Source organism: Dreissena polymorpha, chromosome 9 (assembly GCF_020536995.1).
Source record: "Dreissena polymorpha isolate Duluth1 chromosome 9, UMN_Dpol_1.0, whole genome shotgun sequence".
Lineage (NCBI taxonomy): Eukaryota > Metazoa > Mollusca > Bivalvia > Myida > Dreissenidae > Dreissena > Dreissena polymorpha.
Window position 1 is genome coordinate 86,504,122 of NC_068363.1, and position 17,709 is coordinate 86,521,830.

The window sequence follows — 17,709 nt, forward strand, 5'->3', positions numbered from 1 at the left end:
TGAACCGGAGGGGACTTATGGTTTGCGCTCTGTGTGTCCGTCAGTCAGTCAGTCAGTCAGTCTGTCACACTTTTCTGGATCCTGCGATAACTTTAAAAGTTCTTAATATTTTTTCATGAAACTTGAAATATGGATAGATGGCAATATGGAGATTATGCACATCATTTCATTTTGTTCCTACGTCAAAAAATCTGGTTGCTATGGCAACAAACATAAAAAACATTCTGACAATGGTGGAGTTTCACCTGTAGGGGACCATATTGCTTGACAATAGTCTTGTTAAATATACTAAGCTTGATATGAAAAGTAAATAAAAGTGTTTTACACTTAAATTCTGCAGGAGCTAAAGATGATCTAGACAAGGTCACAAAACTCGCCTATGCTCAAATAAAAACGTACGGCATGAGCGAGAAATTTGGCCTGTTGTCGTTTCCTGTTGAGAATGAGTCGGGATTGAAGTTTGGACCGAAGCCATTCTCGAGGCGGACTGACCAGTTGCTTGACCAGGAGGTGCGAGTGCTGGTGGGGAAGGCGTATCGCCAGGCTGTGGATCTGATCAACAAGAATAAGGACAAGCTGCATGAGGTGCCTCAATAGTCTGGTTGCATTAAGAGGAATTTTGTAGTGTATACATGTACTGTTGTAATTATCCCCTGCCATAGGCGGAGGGATATTGTTTTGGCGTTGTTCCTCCGTCTGTCTTTTCGTCCGTCCATCTGTCTTTCCGTCCATCCGTCCGGAGCCATATCTTGGAAATGCTTTGGGGGATTTCATTGAAACTTGGTATGAGTATATAAATGGATAAGAGGATGATGCACGCAAAATGTCATTGCACACCATCTGTTAATAATGGAGTTATGGCCCTTGTATCTTGAAAAAATGCTTTTTTGAGTGTCAAATATAACACTTTTGTGTCCAGAAGCATATTGGCAGGCGATATCAATTCAACGAATTTGCTTGTTTTAAGTATTGTGCAATTTGCCTTGAATATGTACCAGTAGTATTATTGGAAAATGAGGCTTGATGCATGTGCGTAATCCCAGATTAGCCTGTGTAGTTAGCATATGCTAATAAGAGACAACAATTTTCAATTAGAGTGAATTTTTCTTTTAAAGGAAGACTCTTCTTTAAGAAAATCAAGTTTAGACAAAAAGTGTCATCCCAGATTAGCATGTGTAATCTGCATAGACTAATCTGGGACGACTCTTTACGCACACGCATTGAGCCCCATTTTTCACAAGCAAGGCTCAATCATATATTTTCAATTGTAAGTCAAAAGGGTGATCTTAAACTGTAACCCAAACACTTTTCTCGAAACCAGCCAGTGTAAAAAATATTTTGGTTTCATTGCTTAAGGGAATAGTATTTGGGAAGACAACCTTTATACATGTACATGAAGAACATAAAACAACCATCAATCAAAGGAAATGTTTTTTTAATTGTTTCAAAAGGAAACTTAAATTTGTGATGTGATTAAAAAAATGAATACAAGAATCATCATGTTTAAAACTAAACTTGTCACCTTCAGGGTTTGTACCGGTTTCCACTTCACATTTTCATGATAGATCCAATAATTTCACAATAGATCAATTCTTAACCCAAAATATATCTTTTCTGCCAGTTGGCACAGCTCCTACAAGCCAAAGAAACTCTCCAGTACTCGGAGGTTGAGGCATTACTTGGACCATGTCCTTTCGGAAAGAAAGTGCCGGTTGATCCAGGAGCGTTCTTCGATGAAGACCTACATGAGGAGAAAGCAGCCAAAGAGGAAGCGGACAAAATAGCTGAAGAAGCTGCGAGAAAAGCAGATGACATTCCTGTCACACCTGTCAAACCTGGAGTAGTGCGCCAAAAGCATAACATTCGTTGACTCGTTGTTGTGAATGTACTTAATTCGGCATATATTTATTAAGGTTCTGAATTGACTTTTCTCTTAGATTTAAAAAGCGGAATTGGAATATTTGGAATATTCCTTATCCTTTTCGAAAAGGTGCTTGACAAATGAACATAATGAATTTAACCACGGTTTATTTGTATATGTGTGAGTATCTTCAAATGCATTTCCATGTCAAAGCAACCTAATATATAATACAATTAAAGAATTGGTAAACATTTTCTCAATTGAACATAGGGTCTTTAAAGAGTGTGCATTATATTCATTTGTACACTACATGTATACGGTATTTAAAGAAGAAAAATATAAAAATATACCAAAATTGGTGTTATATGATACACTATAAAAAATTATGTTATGTTTTTTTTATGGAATTCAGTTATTATTTTGGAAAAATGATACACATTTACATTCGACCCAGTGCTGTAAATGCCCTTACCGAAGCAAGCCTCTGTGGTGTACATAATGTGTATTTGTTGTGTATATACTGTGATCGTATGTGTACACCAGAAGAGTACGTTTCATGTACACAGCATGCTGCATACATGCTGTGTACTTCTTTACAGAGTACACAGCATGTACGCTGGAGGATACTAGTACACAGCAAGTATGCGACACACTGATAGAAACTTCCAGTAGTACACCTCATATACACACTAGGGACTTGTACAAATCCCTTCCTGCAGATGAGTACACCTGATCTTCACAGCAAAGAAATAGATTTTGCTAATCGTACACCACATGTTTACCCCAGGAATTAAAAAACACTTTAGTCAGTACACTTTATATACACCGGAATGACTTATGAAAATCTGCTTTGGACTTCATCTTTGCAGTACACCATATATACACAGCAAGAACTTCTATAATTTTTCATCAAAAACATGTGACATTTGAAGAAAATATGGTTTGGGAAAATAATACACATAGACGTAATTCATGCTACGAATGTAGCACATTTGAGACTAGTTTTACTTGTGTTACTTTTTGTTATTTTGTTGCCTTTTGCTTCAATATTTTGTCAAGGAATAAAGCAATTAACAATTTGATGCTTTATGTTTAATGTTTTAGTGTAAAAATTATTACATTTTTACTAGACTATAAATAATAGTGAATAAATTTACCTGAAATATTCAATTATTGCGTAACAACAATTAACAATGCTAATTTTGCATGTTTTGTTAACTCTCTAGAGGCCACATTTATTTCCAATCTTCATGAAATTTGGTCTCAATGATATCTTGGATGAGTGCGAAATGGTTATGTTTGCTTGAAAAACATGGCTGCCAAGGGGCGGGGCATTTTTCCTCATATGGCTATAGTAAAATCTGTAGACTGTATAGGCTTATCTGCAACGACAATTTTTTACTTGAATTAAACCCCGTTTTCCCAGAGCAATCCTCGTGTATTTGTTTATTGTTCCCTACCGGTTTCACTGGAGGGGACTTCTGGTTTGCGCTCTGTCAGTCTGTCTGTCAGTCACACTTTTCTGGATCCTGCAATAACTTTAAAAGTTCTTAATATTTTTTCATGAAACTTGAAACATGGATAGATGGCAATATGGACATTATGCACGTCATTTCATTTTGTTTCTACTCCAAAATTCTGGTTGCTATGGCAACAAATAGACTAGAAATACTGCTGAAAATTGTGGTTTTCTGGATCCTGCGATAACTTAAAAAGTTCTTCATATTTTTTCATGAAACTTGAAACATAGATAGATGGCAGTATGGACCTTATAATGCACGTCATTTCATTGTGTTATCACGTCAAAAATTCTGGTTGCTATGGCAACAAATATAATTTTAAAAAATCTGACAATTGTCAAATTTCTGACAATGGTGGAGCCGGTAGGCAATAGTCTTGTTGATATCATGGATGAGTTCGAAAATGGTTACGTTTGCTTGAAAAACATGGCTGCCAAGGGGCGGGGCATTTTCCCTTATATTGCTATTTATGGCTATAGTAAAATCTTGTTAACACTACAGGCCACATTTATAGTCTGATCTTCATGAAACTCGGTTAGAAGATTCATCCCAATAATATCTTGGACAAGTTCAAAAAATGATGCCGGTTGATTGAAAAACATGGCTACCTTGGGGGCAGGACATTTTTCCTTATATAGCTTAGTAAAACTTTGTTAACACTCTAGAGGTCACATTTATTTTCCGATCATCATGAAACTTGGTCAGAAGATTTGTCCCAATGATATCTTGTGTGAGTTCGAAAATGGTTTTGGTTGCTTTAAAAACTTGGCAACCAGGGGCGGGGCATTTTTCCTTATATGGCTATATATGGCTTTAGTAAAACCTTGTTAACACCACATTTATTGTCCAATTTTTATGAAATTTGGTCAGAAGATTGGTCTAAATGATATCTTGGATGAGTTCGAAAATAATTATGTTTGCTTGAAAAACATGGCTTCCAAGGGGTGGGGCATTTTTCCTTATATGGCTAAAGTAAAATCTTGTTAACACTAGAGGCCAGTGACGGGCCACATTTACTGTCCGATCTTCATGAAACTTGGTCAGAAGATTCATCCCGATAATATCTTGGAAGTGTTCAAAAATGATGCCGGTTGGTTGAAAAACATGGCCACCAGGACGCGGGGCATTTATCCTAATATGGCTATAGTAAAACCTTGTTTACACTCTAGAGGCCACATTTATTTTCCGATCTTCATGAAACTTTATCAAAAGATTTGTCCCAATAATATCTTGTTATCTCAAGTGAACGACCTTGGGCCTTTCAGGACCTCTTGTTTTAGAATTTGTCATGGGGATTCCACTAAATACGGCTAGTGGTTATGGAGAACAAGCACAGGCATTGTCTCATGTGGAAGAAAAGTCAAAGGGACTTACCTCTGCTTAAAATCCACCAAGTACGCAATGCCGATAATATTTAAAACTATAATTGCTACTTATAAATCATGTGTTGTTTTGTATGCAAAAAATAAGAGCTGATAAATATGGGATATGATAATCTGTAAGAAAAAATCCTGCCGCTCTCCCCTCATACACCACGTGGACGACTAGAATCGCCATGACTTGATCAAGATCCTTAGTGCTTAATTTACAGAACAAGCCCAATGACCCAATATTCATCCATTCAGATAGGGATATATCACATCTTTCAATCTCAAAATCAATACGCGCCCAGTTTCAGTTGGCTGGACTGAGGATTTCTCCAATTTGATGGTAGCCCTCCACAAGCTGAGATCTTTCTCAAAACCAGTCACAGTCTGTAAATGGCAGTTGTTGCATACTATTCTATGCACTATAATATCAGGTCATCTGCGTCCAGGGTTCATTTAACTTTCTTGTAAGTCCATCTTGTGGGTCAGGGGGTAGTTGGCAGAAATGCTTGACGGTTGCTACCTTTGCAATGCGGCTTAAGAGTTCTACTAATATTTCTGCGTACATCCTCTATGCAGTGTCAGGCATGGGTGGTGGTAGAATGCAAGGTGTATAATTTGGGCTGGTAAATGGGGTTATGACTAGCAGGTGTTTCTCGTTTTGCCTCGCTTCTATCTTTTCTGGAATTGTCTGTCTAATTCTCCAGCAAATATAAAGCGCTGTATCAACATGCATGGTTCTACTGTAGCACATTGTTGTTGGGGCAGTAGCAGATGAATAGCTTTATTATGCCCCCCTTCGAAGAAGAGGGGGTATATTGCTTTGCCCATGTCGGTCTGTCTGTCCGTCCACCAGGTGGTTGTCAGACGATAACTCAAGAACGCTTGGGCCTAGGATCATGAAACTTCATAGGTACATTGATCATGACTCGAAGATGACCCCTATTGATTTTGAGGTCACTAGGTCAAAGGTCAAGGTCACGGTGACCCGAAATAGTAAAATGGTTTTTGAATGATAACTCAAGAACGCATATGCCTAGGATCAAGAAACTTCATGGGTAGATTGATCATGACTTGCAGATGACCCCTATTGATTTTGAGGTCACTAGGTCAAAGGTCAAGGTCACGGTGATTCAACTTAGAAAAATGGTTTCTGGATGATAACTCAAGAACGAATACGCCTAGGATCATGAAACTTCATGGGTAGATTGATCATGACTCGCAGATGACCCCTATGGATTTGAGGTCACTAGGTCAAAGGTCAAGGTGACCCGAAATAGTAAAATGGTTTTCGGATGATAACTCAAGAACGCATACGCCTAGGATCATGAAACTTCATAGGTAGATTGATCATGACTTGCAGATGACCCCTATTGATTTTGAGGTCACAAGGTCAAAGGTCAAAGTCACGGTGACCCGAAATAGTAAAATGATTTTCCGATGATAACTCAAGAACGCTTTTGCCTAGTTATACTTTTTTTGGTGGTGATCTTGGTGATGATATACGATTCCTGCTCCATGTCGTTATTTTTGTGCTTGCTTTCGGGTTGTTTCTGACCAGTGTCATCACTCCTCACTTCTGCCTTCCGTGATAATCGCTTCTAAAAACTTAATTACTCAAATGTTGATGTCCCCACTGTGTTAATGCAGAACATTCTCTTATCCGGTCGTCCGTTTTCCTACTATTTTTCTGGATCCCAGTGCACGATGTTGGTAGTTGTTCCTCTTTTTGTACGGTTGTTGCAGGTTTATACCAATAGCTCTCATGCTCCATAACCTAGCGCACACAATTCCTTTCCTGGTACATGTATTTCCACAATAATGATAGTGTCGATAACTCAATCATTGAAGTGTTGCATCATCATTATGGGCATTTAGGCCAATTTCATCCGTCTTTAGCACCGATTTATTTTTCGATTTTTTCTTGTAGTAAATTTTCCGGCTTAGTCTTTTGGGCTTCTCCTGTCATTGGTTGTTTAGTCTGAGTGATTCTGCTAATACCTCTGAACCTCGAGGATAAGTGGCCGACATTCATCTGCACTCTACCCTTCAACAAGTCCAGCTTGGGAAGCCCTTTCAGGAGTTGACATTTCGCCGACATAGCTCTCCAGGTCAGAGGCATTCAAACCACCACACCACGTTAAGGAATCAGCCATTAGAGGAATGATAATTTAAATTTTTTCAAACAGTTCAAAACTTTGACAGCTAAAAGCATCAGCTCAACTCCTGATATAAAAAAGACAACAATGCAAAGGAATTTTTCTTTAGTTTTATTCTGTTTATTTATTCCTTCACACTTATATACAAAAACATGTATCATGATAGGATAAAGCACATACAAGCTTTGAAAAGGACTAGCAGAAGTATGGCACTTAGACATGATATGCTAATAACCTGAACAATGCCCTGAAAGCTAACAAGAAATGTTGAAATAAATATCCAAGATGGTATGCCTTAAACAGGTACAAAAGGAACATTGTGATCTTTGACATATCTCAGACTCAATACACTATATACAATACATGATATTAGCATTGCAAAAAGTGAATTCATGCCAAGCAAATGAAGAAATGCTACATGAATACAATGTTGACTTATTTTGAAAATTAAAGATCAAGATGTCAAAAACATTTACATAAATTAAATACTGGAGAAGTTGATAGAAAGGTTCATGCAATTATACCCAAAGCTTTATACAGTGCAACCATAAATCAATATTAATGGCTATTAATACCAAGACAATAGAATGTTAAATTCTCCATTTATTGAAATAATTGGGCTTATGAATCTTTGTATGCTTATTGAGCATGTAATAATGGTAATTAACAACAAAAGTACACAAATAACAAATAAATTAAAAACCTTTACATTTTTGCACGATAACTTGATCTCTTATAAAAAAAACACTTAATATTATCAACAACATCACACAAAATTCAATATTTGTGCCTTAGACATTGGTTCCAATAATGGTACTATGCAAACTGACTTCATGTTCAGCATCATGACCATTTTTATCCAATATATTAAACTGTTTAAAGCAAACGATTTTTTGAATCAGGATATGAAAACTGAATACATTAGCAAAATACAAATATGAAAATGTGAATAAAATCTTTTGCACATCAACATTGAACCAATATCTACTCTGACTTGTTCTAAATCAAATGGTGTGTGTATGTTACTCAGAGTTTATTTACAGGTCCTGCTGCGTCTTCACAACCACCTATATGTGCAGACCTGCCCCTTTGACTTATCATGGGAAACTAAATCATACGGATTCTTGGTTCCGCTGGTATTCAAACACACTTCCAGTTCCAACTTTTGACAGACTGGTTCCCTCAATCTTTGACCTCTTCTGGGCTGGTTCCTCAGAGTCAAGATCAAACTTTCTACCCTGGAGACCAGCGGTGTGGTTGCTAACCAAAACGTCTTCTCCTGGGGTTCCATATCCTCCACCTCCGGGTGTTTGAAGCAAAAAAACATCCTTAAAGAAACACAGACACACAATTTGTAAGCCCTTGCTCCTGGAAATGGAGCTTGCTGCATGTAGTGTTGCCCTAGATTAGCCAGTGCAGTCCGTACATTCTTATCAGGGAGGACACTTTCGGAGTAAATGCTTTTTTTATGTTGAAAAGAGGTCTCTTTTTAGCAAAAATCAAGTTAACACAAAAAAAGTTGTCCCTGATTAGCCTGTAAGGACCTCACATGCTAATTTGGGACGACATTGTACGCACATGCATTCAGCCGACTTTTCACTGAGTGTGGCTCATTATTCTAATGTTAATCATGAATGTCCAAAATAAAATAGTTTTCCATCAGAATTCTTCCTTTTTTAATGATTTAATTAAATGAAACAAACTTAAACTTGAACAAATAAATACAAACCCCTGAATGGCAATCAACAGACGTCTTTCCTCCCACATTGACGATTCTACCGCCTTCGTAGATCATGAGGTTCAAGCCTTTATTTCCCGGACAACCACCTGCATCACCACAAATACACTTACATGTCCATTCAAATCATTATTTTGCTTGTAAGAAATAAAGTACTAACAATACAATTATGTCATGTTTGTGTGTGTTTTTTTGTTCACTGATTTCAACAGTTAATCATTTAAATGATTGCGGTAAGTTAACCACTCAGACATGTTGAGTGTCATCTTTTAAACTTGATAATTTGATAAGCATGATAAGTAAAACAAAATTGATTTTTTGTTGTTGACATATGAATATTTTATATTATTGAATACAAACAAATATTTATAAGTGACTTTCTTTTTAAATTGACTTTCAACTATTTAATATATTTGTCATTATTGTTGACTTAAAATAAAATAAAACATGAAAAAACGTTATTTTGGCACTGGTGATTTCAATCATTTAAACTTAAGGTCAACAATCAGATGACAGCATGTAGCAAATAATAACTTACTCTCGTGTGAGCTAGACTTTAGAAAAATCAGGATTGTTGTGTACCTCGGATAAGTAGGGTTTATCCAAAGATTTGTAGATCTGGATTACATCTTTCCTGTCTCTTGACAGAAGACCTGCACTCACCATGTAGACCATACGGTGCGAACACCCTGCGTTCGGTGAGCACAGAAAGGGTGAGAGACTTCCTCCACAGGTATTCTCTGATCACACCATCCCCGCCCCGATGTTGGCCCCGCCCCCCTGTGTCTGGCTGGAGATGGAACTTCCTCAGCACCACTGGGTACCTAGTGTAGTGCAAACCTATTTATTTAAGCTCAATTGCATCCAAAGCCTAATACATATTAAATTGCTCTCAAGTCCGTTCCCTGGTTAGAACCAGAACTCTGTGCCTTTTACGGAGATCAATAGAATCTCCCATGCTTGGTGTCAATCTCGCGACCTCCTTGTTGCTGTGTGAAGGCCATATCCGCTATGCTACCTGACCACTGGGTAATCTTCCAATAAAAGAAATTCTCTTTATGAAGAAATGAACTATTCTGCAAATGTCAATAATAATTTAATTAATTTACAACATTATCTATCCAATCATCGCTTGTTGGTATGAAGTGTTTAGAGGTTGAATTATTTTGTACAAAAGAAAATGACATTGTGAATTATGTTTGTGATTTAAATACAAGCATTTGTTTGTGATTCTCGATGAATGGACATTTATCCTGTAAAAACAGCTAAGAAGTTTAAATATTTTATTGATAATCATGGATCTGTCTATTAAAAGCTTGGGCAAGATTATGGTTGTTGCATTATGTATAATCCTTCAGAACGCATAAGCTGCAAACAAAACAAAGCAACAATTAATTGATCAACCAAGTGGCATTATTACTAAAAATTTAGTTTGTGTTACAGCTGAAACTACTTTCATATAGGACATTTATGTATATACACCATGCTATACAGTGCATAATCCTACAATAATTTTAAAACAAAAAAGGAAAATACTGTAACTAGTTTACACTCTATACAAAAAAAGTTTTCCCTTAGCAATTTTAAAGAACAGCTATTGATGCCATTAACTGAAATCTACTCTACCTGAATCAAAGTTAATGAGGATTTTTGTAAAAACATTTTCCAGATCTTCTAAGCTTAAGTACTGGTCAGGCTGTGATATGAACTAAATGATATAATACCTGGCTTTATAGTTCAGTGTAAAACCAACCAAGAGAGCCAGACTCAAATATTATCCATGCAGTACCCCTCAAACTCTTTCAAGATTCATTTATAGAATGAAATGCCTTTGAAATCAGCATATCCGTACCTTCGTTCCAGTATTTCTGGATCTGTTATCCGTACCTTCGTTCCAGTATTTCTAGATCTGTCATCCCTACCTTCGTTCCAGTATTTCTGGATCTGTCATCCCTACCTTCATTCCAGTATTTCTGGATCTGTTATCCCTACCTTCGTTCCAGTATTTCTGGATCTGTTATCCCTACCTTCGTTCCAGTATTTCTGGATCTGTTATCCCTACCTTCGTTCCAGTATTTCTGGATCTGTTATCCCTACCTTCATTCCAGTATTTCTGGATCTGTTATCCCTACCTTCGTTCCAGTATTTCTGGATCTGTTATCCTGGTATTAGTCATGTGGGTATGGACACCACTTCTACCATCCCAGCTTGGACCCTGAACAAAAATGGCAAAGCAAAGGCAATCCAAAGAACCAGTAAAGAACAAACTTATAGGAATTCTTAGCATTTACTTTATCCTTTTAACGGTACTGGTAAACGTATATAACTTTAAATAATACATAGATAAGAAAGATAAACAAAACATATTTGGTATGTGAGATTAACATCACCACACAAAGTCAGCCGATGGCAAATTCAAGGGCACATAAGACAGGAATAAGAGGGAACACTGTGTGTCTTCCCTATCTTGCATGCACTTAATCATTAACATGTCATTACGCCCATAGGTAAGAGAAAATAAGTCAGTAATAAGTGGATAACTGCACATCTACACTTTATCGTGAAGGACTTTTTGAAGTTTTAATTTAATTGCTTGAAAAATGCAGAAGTAATTCCCTCAAAAAATTAATTCATTTAATGTGGACAGATATAACACTGACTGACTGACACAAATAACATCACCAAATCACATTTTCACTTTATAATTTCACCCTACCGGTCATGTTTAGGGATGGTTTATGAAAAAGTAAGAAAGCTTAGTTGGTGCTTGATTTTACTGGATAAGTGTCAGAATTGTTGCTATGAACAGACTAAATATTGAACTTTAATGGTTAAGATTTATGTGATTTGATCTGGGGAAATTGGGCTAAATACATGTGCAGTCCGCCCAGGCTAATTAGAGACAACTCTTTCTACTTCAACTGGGTTTTAATTGAAAAGAGATGTCCTTTAAATGGAAAGTTCCATAAATGCTGCAAGCTTCTTCTGTCATTGGCCTGTGCAGATTGCAACCCTTTACGCACATGCATAAGTCCCCATTTCCCAGAACGTGACTCAATGTTATAGACTCTTGTAATGTCTTACAGCGCCTGCTCCTCCAGCCACAGTTTCATAGTGTCCAAACTCGGAGTCGCCAAATGTAATGTTGTTCATACAACCCTGCAACAAAAATCTGATTTCCAGTTAAACAATTTAAAACCCAAAAGATTTTTCTTTGTAAGGAATGCATTTACATGCATCATTTATATAAATGAATGAAAGATAATTCAAACACTTATGCTGTACGATTTTGAATTCTTCACATATTCACCTTAAATAAATTGATAATTAACAATTACATTTTAAAATTGTCTCATGATTTGCACCAGATGATTAAATGTTATCAAAAACATACTTCCAAAAAAAGAAGCAGTACTTATTCTGCAAAAAATTTATACAAATGCATACGGTACCTGTGACGCTGCACAGACATCAAACGCTTTGAAGATGACATCCACGATCCTCTGTGAAGTGAGCACGTTACCCCCGACAACAGCTGCATTCTCGGAGGGGTCAAGCATACTGCCTGCTGGGATGATCACTGTAACTGGCTTGAGACATCCCTAAATAGCAAAGATACTAAATGAAACTTAGTAGCAAAAAAGGAGACTTTGAACTTTAACTTAACATAAGTGAATGCTGAATCAGGGAATGATGACTCTGGTCAATATCTCATTCTTATGATGATTCTGGTCAATATCTCATTCTTATGATGACTCTGGTCAATATCTCATTCTTATGATGACTCTGGTCAATATCTCATTCTTATGATGACTCTGGTCAATATCCCATTCTTATGATGACTCTGGTCAATATCTCATTCTTATGATGACTCTGGTCAATATCTCATTCTTATGATGACTCTGGTCAATATCTCATTCTTATGATGACTCTGGTCAATATCTCATTCTTATGATGACTCTGGTCAATATCTCATTCTTATGATGACTCTGGTCAATATCTCATTCTTATGATGACTTTGGTCAATATCTCATTCTTATGATGACTCTGGTCAAAATCTCATTCTTATGATGACTCTGGTCAATATCTCATTCTTATGATGACTCTGGTCAATATCTCATTCTTATGATGACTCTGGTCAATATCTCATTCTTATGATGACTCTGGTCAATATCTCATTCTTATGATGACTCTGGTCAATATCTCATTCTTATGATGACTCTGGTCAATATCTCATTCTTATGATGACTCTGGTACATATCTCATTCTTATGATGACTCTGGTCAATATCTCATTCTTATGATGACTCTGGTCAATATCTCATTCTTATGATGACTTTGGTCAATATCTCATTTTTATGATGACTCTGGTCAATATCTCATTCTTATGATGACTCTGGTCAATATCTCATTCTTATGATGACTCTGGTCAATATCTCATTCTTATGATGACTCTGGTCAATATCTCATTCTTATGATGACTCTGGTCAATATCTCATTCTTATGATGACTCTGGTCAATATCTCATTCTTATGATGACTCTGGTCAATATCTCATTCTTATGATGACTCTGGTCAATATCTCATTCTTATGATGACTCTGGTCAATATCTCATTCTTATGATGACTCTGGTCAATATCTCATTCTTATGATGACTCTGGTCAATATCTCATTCTTATGATGACTCCGGTCAATATCTCATTCTTATGATGACTCTGGTCAATATCTCATTCTTATGATGACTCTGGTCAATATCTCATTCTTATGATGACTCTGGTCAATATCTCATTCTTATGATGATTCGTCAATATCTCATTCTTATGATGACTCTCGTCAATATCGCATTCTTATGATGACTCTGGTCAATATCTCATTCTTATGATGACTCTCGTCAATATCTCATTCTTATGATGACTCTGGTCAATATCTCATTCTTATGATGACTCTCGTCAATATCTCATTCTTATGATGACTCTGGTCAATATCTCATTCTTATGATGACTCTGGTCAAAATCTCATTCTTATGATGACTCTGGTCAATATCTCATTCTTATGATGACTCTGGTCAATATCTCATTCTTATGATGACTCTGGTCAATATCTCATTCTTATGATGACTCTCGTCAATATCTCATTCTTATGATGACTCTCGTCAATATCTCATTCTTATGATGACTCTCGTCAATATCTCAATCTTATGATGACTCTGGTCAATATCTCATTCTTATGATGACTCTCGTCATTATCTCATTCTTATGATGACTCTCGTCAATATCTCATTCTTATGATGACTCTGGTCAATATCTCATTCTTATGATGACTCTGGTCAATATCTCATTCTTATGATGACTCTCGTCAATATCTCATTCTTATGATGACTCTGGTCAATATCTCATTCTTATGATGACTCTCGTCAATATCTCATTCTTAAGATGACTCTTGTCAATATCTCATTCTTATGATGACTCTGGTCAATATCTCATTCTTATGATGACTCTCGTCAATATCTCATTCTTATGATGACTCTGGTCAATATCTCATTCTTATGATGACTCTCGTCAATATCTCATTCTAATGATGACTCTGGTCAATATCTCATTCTTATGATGACTCTGGTCAATATCTCATTCTTATGATGACTCTCGTCAATATCTCATTCTTATGATGACTCTGGTCAATATCTCATTCTTATGATGACTCTCGTCAATATCTCATTCTTATGATGACTCTCGTCAATATCTCATTCTTATGATGACTCTCGTCAATATCTCATTCTTATGATGACTCTCGTCAATATCTCATTCTTATGATGACTCTCGTCAATATCTCATTCTTATGATGACTCTGGTCAATATCTCATTCTTAAGATGACTCTCGTCAATATCTCATTCTTATGATGACTCTGGTCAATATCTCATTCTTATGATGACTCTCGTCAATATCTCATTCTTATGATGACTCTGGTCAATATCTCATTCTTATGATGACTCTCGTCAATATCTCATTCTTATGATGACTCTCGTCAATATCTCATTCTTATGATGACTCTGGTCAATATCTCATTCTTATGATGACTCTGGTCAATATCTCATTCTTATGATGACTCTCGTCAATATCTCATTCTTATGATGACTCTCGTCAATATCTCATTCTTATGATGACTCTGGTCAATATCTCATTCTTATGATGACTCTCGTCAATATCTCATTCTTATGATGACTCTGGTCAATATCTCATTCTTATGATGACTCGTCAATATCTCATTCTTATGATGACTCTCGTCAATATCGCATTCTTATGATGACTCTGGTCAATATCTCATTCTTATGATGACTCTCGTCAATATCTCATTCTTATGATGACTCTGGTCAATATCTCATTCTTATGATGACTCTCGTCAATATCTCATTCTTATGATGACTCTGGTCAATATCTCATTCTTATGATGACTCTCGTCAATATCTCATTCTAATGATGACTCTGGTCAATATCTCATTCTTATGATGACTCTGGTCAATATCTCATTCTTATGATGACTCTCGTCAATATCTCATTCTTATGATGACTCTGGTCAATATCTCATTCTTATGATGACTCTCGTCAATATCTCATTCTTATGATGACTCTCGTCAATATCTCATTCTTATGATGACTCTCGTCAATATCTCATTCTTATGATGACTCTCGTCAATATCTCATTCTTATGATGACTCTCGTCAATATCTCATTCTTATGATGACTCTGGTCAATATCTCATTCTTAAGATGACTCTCGTCAATATCTCATTCTTATGATGACTCTGGTCAATATCTCATTCTTATGATGACTCTCGTCAATATCTCATTCTTATGATGACTCTGGTCAATATCTCATTCTTATGATGACTCTCGTCAATATCTCATTCTTATGATGACTCTCGTCAATATCTCATTCTTATGATGACTCTGGTCAATATCTCATTCTTATGATGACTCTGGTCAATATCTCATTCTTATGATGACTCTCGTCAATATCTCATTCTTATGATGACTCTCGTCAATATCTCATTCTTATGATGACTCTGGTCAATATCTCATTCTTATGATGACTCTCGTCAATATCTCATTCTTATGATGACTCTGGTCAATATCTCATTCTTATGATGACTCGTCAATATCTCATTCTTATGATGACTCTCGTCAATATCGCATTCTTATGATGACTCTGGTCAATATCTCATTCTTATGATGACTCTCGTCAATATCTCATTCTTATGATGACTCTGGTCAATATCTCATTCTTATGATGACTCTCGTCAATATCTCATTCTTATGATGACTCTTGTCAATATCTCATTCTTATGATGACTCTGGTCAATATCTCATTCTTATGATGACTCTGGTCAATATCTCATTCTTATGATGACTCTGGTCAATATCTCATTCTTATGATGACTCTGGTCAATATCTCATTCTTATGATGACTCTCGTCAATATCTCATTCTTATGATGACTCTCGTCAATATCTCATTCTTATGATGACTCTCGTCAATATCTCATTCTTATGATGACTCATCAATATCTCAATCTTATGATGACTCTGGTCAATATCTCATTCTTATGATGACTCTGGTCAATATCTCATTCTTATGATGACTTTGGTCAATATCTCATTCTTATGATGACTCTCGTCAATATCTCATTCTTATGATGACTCTCGTCAATATCTCATTCTTATGATGACTCTCGTCAATATCTCATTCTTATGATGACTCTCGTCAATATCTCATTCTTATGATGACTCTGGTCAATATCTCATTCTTATGATGACTCTGGTCAATATCTCATTCTTATGATGACTCTGGTCAATATCTCATTCTTATGATGACTCTCGTCAATATCTCATTCTTATGATGACTCTTGTCAATATCTCATTCTTATGATGACTCTGGTCAATATCTCATTCTTATGATGACTCTCGTCAATATCTCATTCTTATGATGACTCTGGTCAATATCTCATTCTTATGATGACTCTCGTCAATATCTCATTCTAATGATGACTCTGGTCAATATCTCATTCTTATGATGACTCTGGTCAATATCTCATTCTTATGATGACTCTCGTCAATATCTCATTCTTATGATGACTCTGGTCAATATCTCATTCTTATGATGACTCTGGTCAATATCTCATTCCTATGATGACTCTGGTCAATATCTCATTCCTATGATGACTCTGGTCAATATCTCATTCTTATGATGACTCTGGTCAATATCTCATTCTTATGATGACTCTGGTCAATATCTCATTCTTATGATGACTCTGGTCAATATCTCATTCTTATGATGACTCTGGTCAATATCTCATTCTTATGATGACTCTGGTCAATATCTCATTCTTATGATGACTCTGGTCAATATCTCATTCTTATGATGACTCTGGTCAATATCTCATTCTTATGATGACTCTGGTCAATATCTCATTCTTATGATGACTCTGGTCAATATCTCATTCTTATGATGACTCGTCAATATCTCATTCTTATGATGACTCTCGTCAATATCGCATTCTTATGATGACTCTGGTCAATATCTCATTCTTATGATGACTCTCGTCAATATCTCATTCTTATGATGACTCTGGTCAATATCTCATTCTTATGATGACTCTCGTCAATATCTCATTCTTATGATGACTCTGGTCAATATCTCATTCTTATGATGACTCTGGTCAATATCTCATTCTTATGATGACTCTGGTCAATATCTCATTCTTATGATGACTCTGGTCAATATCTCATTCTTATGATGACTCTGGTCAATATCTCATTCTTATGATGACTCTGGTCAATATCTCATTCTTATGATGACTCTCGTCAATATCTCATTCTTATGATGACTCTCGTCAATATCTCATTCTTATGATGACTCTCGTCAATATCTCATTCTTATGATGACTCATCAATATCTCAATCTTATGATGACTCTGGTCAATATCTCATTCTTATGATGACTCTGGTCAATATCTCATTCTTATGATGACTTTGGTCAATATCTCATTCTTATGATGACTCTCGTCAATATC

General features: G+C 36.2%; 2 protein-coding genes across 11 annotated transcripts in view; one reads left to right on the forward strand and one right to left on the reverse strand.

The window, feature by feature from the left end:
• Positions 1-2,940, forward strand: part of LOC127843628 (paraplegin-like) — a 298,425-nt gene extending 295,485 nt beyond the window's left edge. For 2 of the 3 annotated variants that reach the window (XM_052373323.1, XM_052373322.1), the window contains exons 17-18: positions 341-585; positions 1,622-2,940. In XM_052373323.1, the coding sequence (XP_052229283.1) occupies positions 341-585; positions 1,622-1,870 (494 nt within the window). In that variant the 3' untranslated portion in view covers positions 1,871-2,940. The remainder of the gene's footprint in view (positions 1-340; positions 586-1,621) is intronic. The other variant, XM_052373324.1, reaches the window with a different exon arrangement.
• Positions 1-17,709, reverse strand: part of LOC127843626 (5-oxoprolinase-like) — a 298,491-nt gene that overhangs the window by 229,329 nt on the left and 51,453 nt on the right. For 3 of the 8 annotated variants that reach the window (XR_008032247.1, XR_008032245.1, XR_008032248.1), the window contains exons 29-34: positions 12,098-12,247; positions 11,730-11,804; positions 10,778-10,860; positions 9,309-9,469; positions 8,637-8,734; positions 7,143-8,235 (exon numbers count right to left, since the gene is read on the reverse strand). Coding sequence is in view for 3 of the 8 variants with exons in the window: in XM_052373318.1 (XP_052229278.1) it covers positions 8,020-8,235; positions 8,637-8,734; positions 9,309-9,469; positions 10,778-10,860; positions 11,730-11,804; positions 12,098-12,247 (783 nt within the window). In the remaining 5 variants the exon portion in view is untranslated. The other 5 variants (XR_008032246.1, XM_052373318.1, XR_008032249.1 and 2 more) reach the window with 5 other exon arrangements.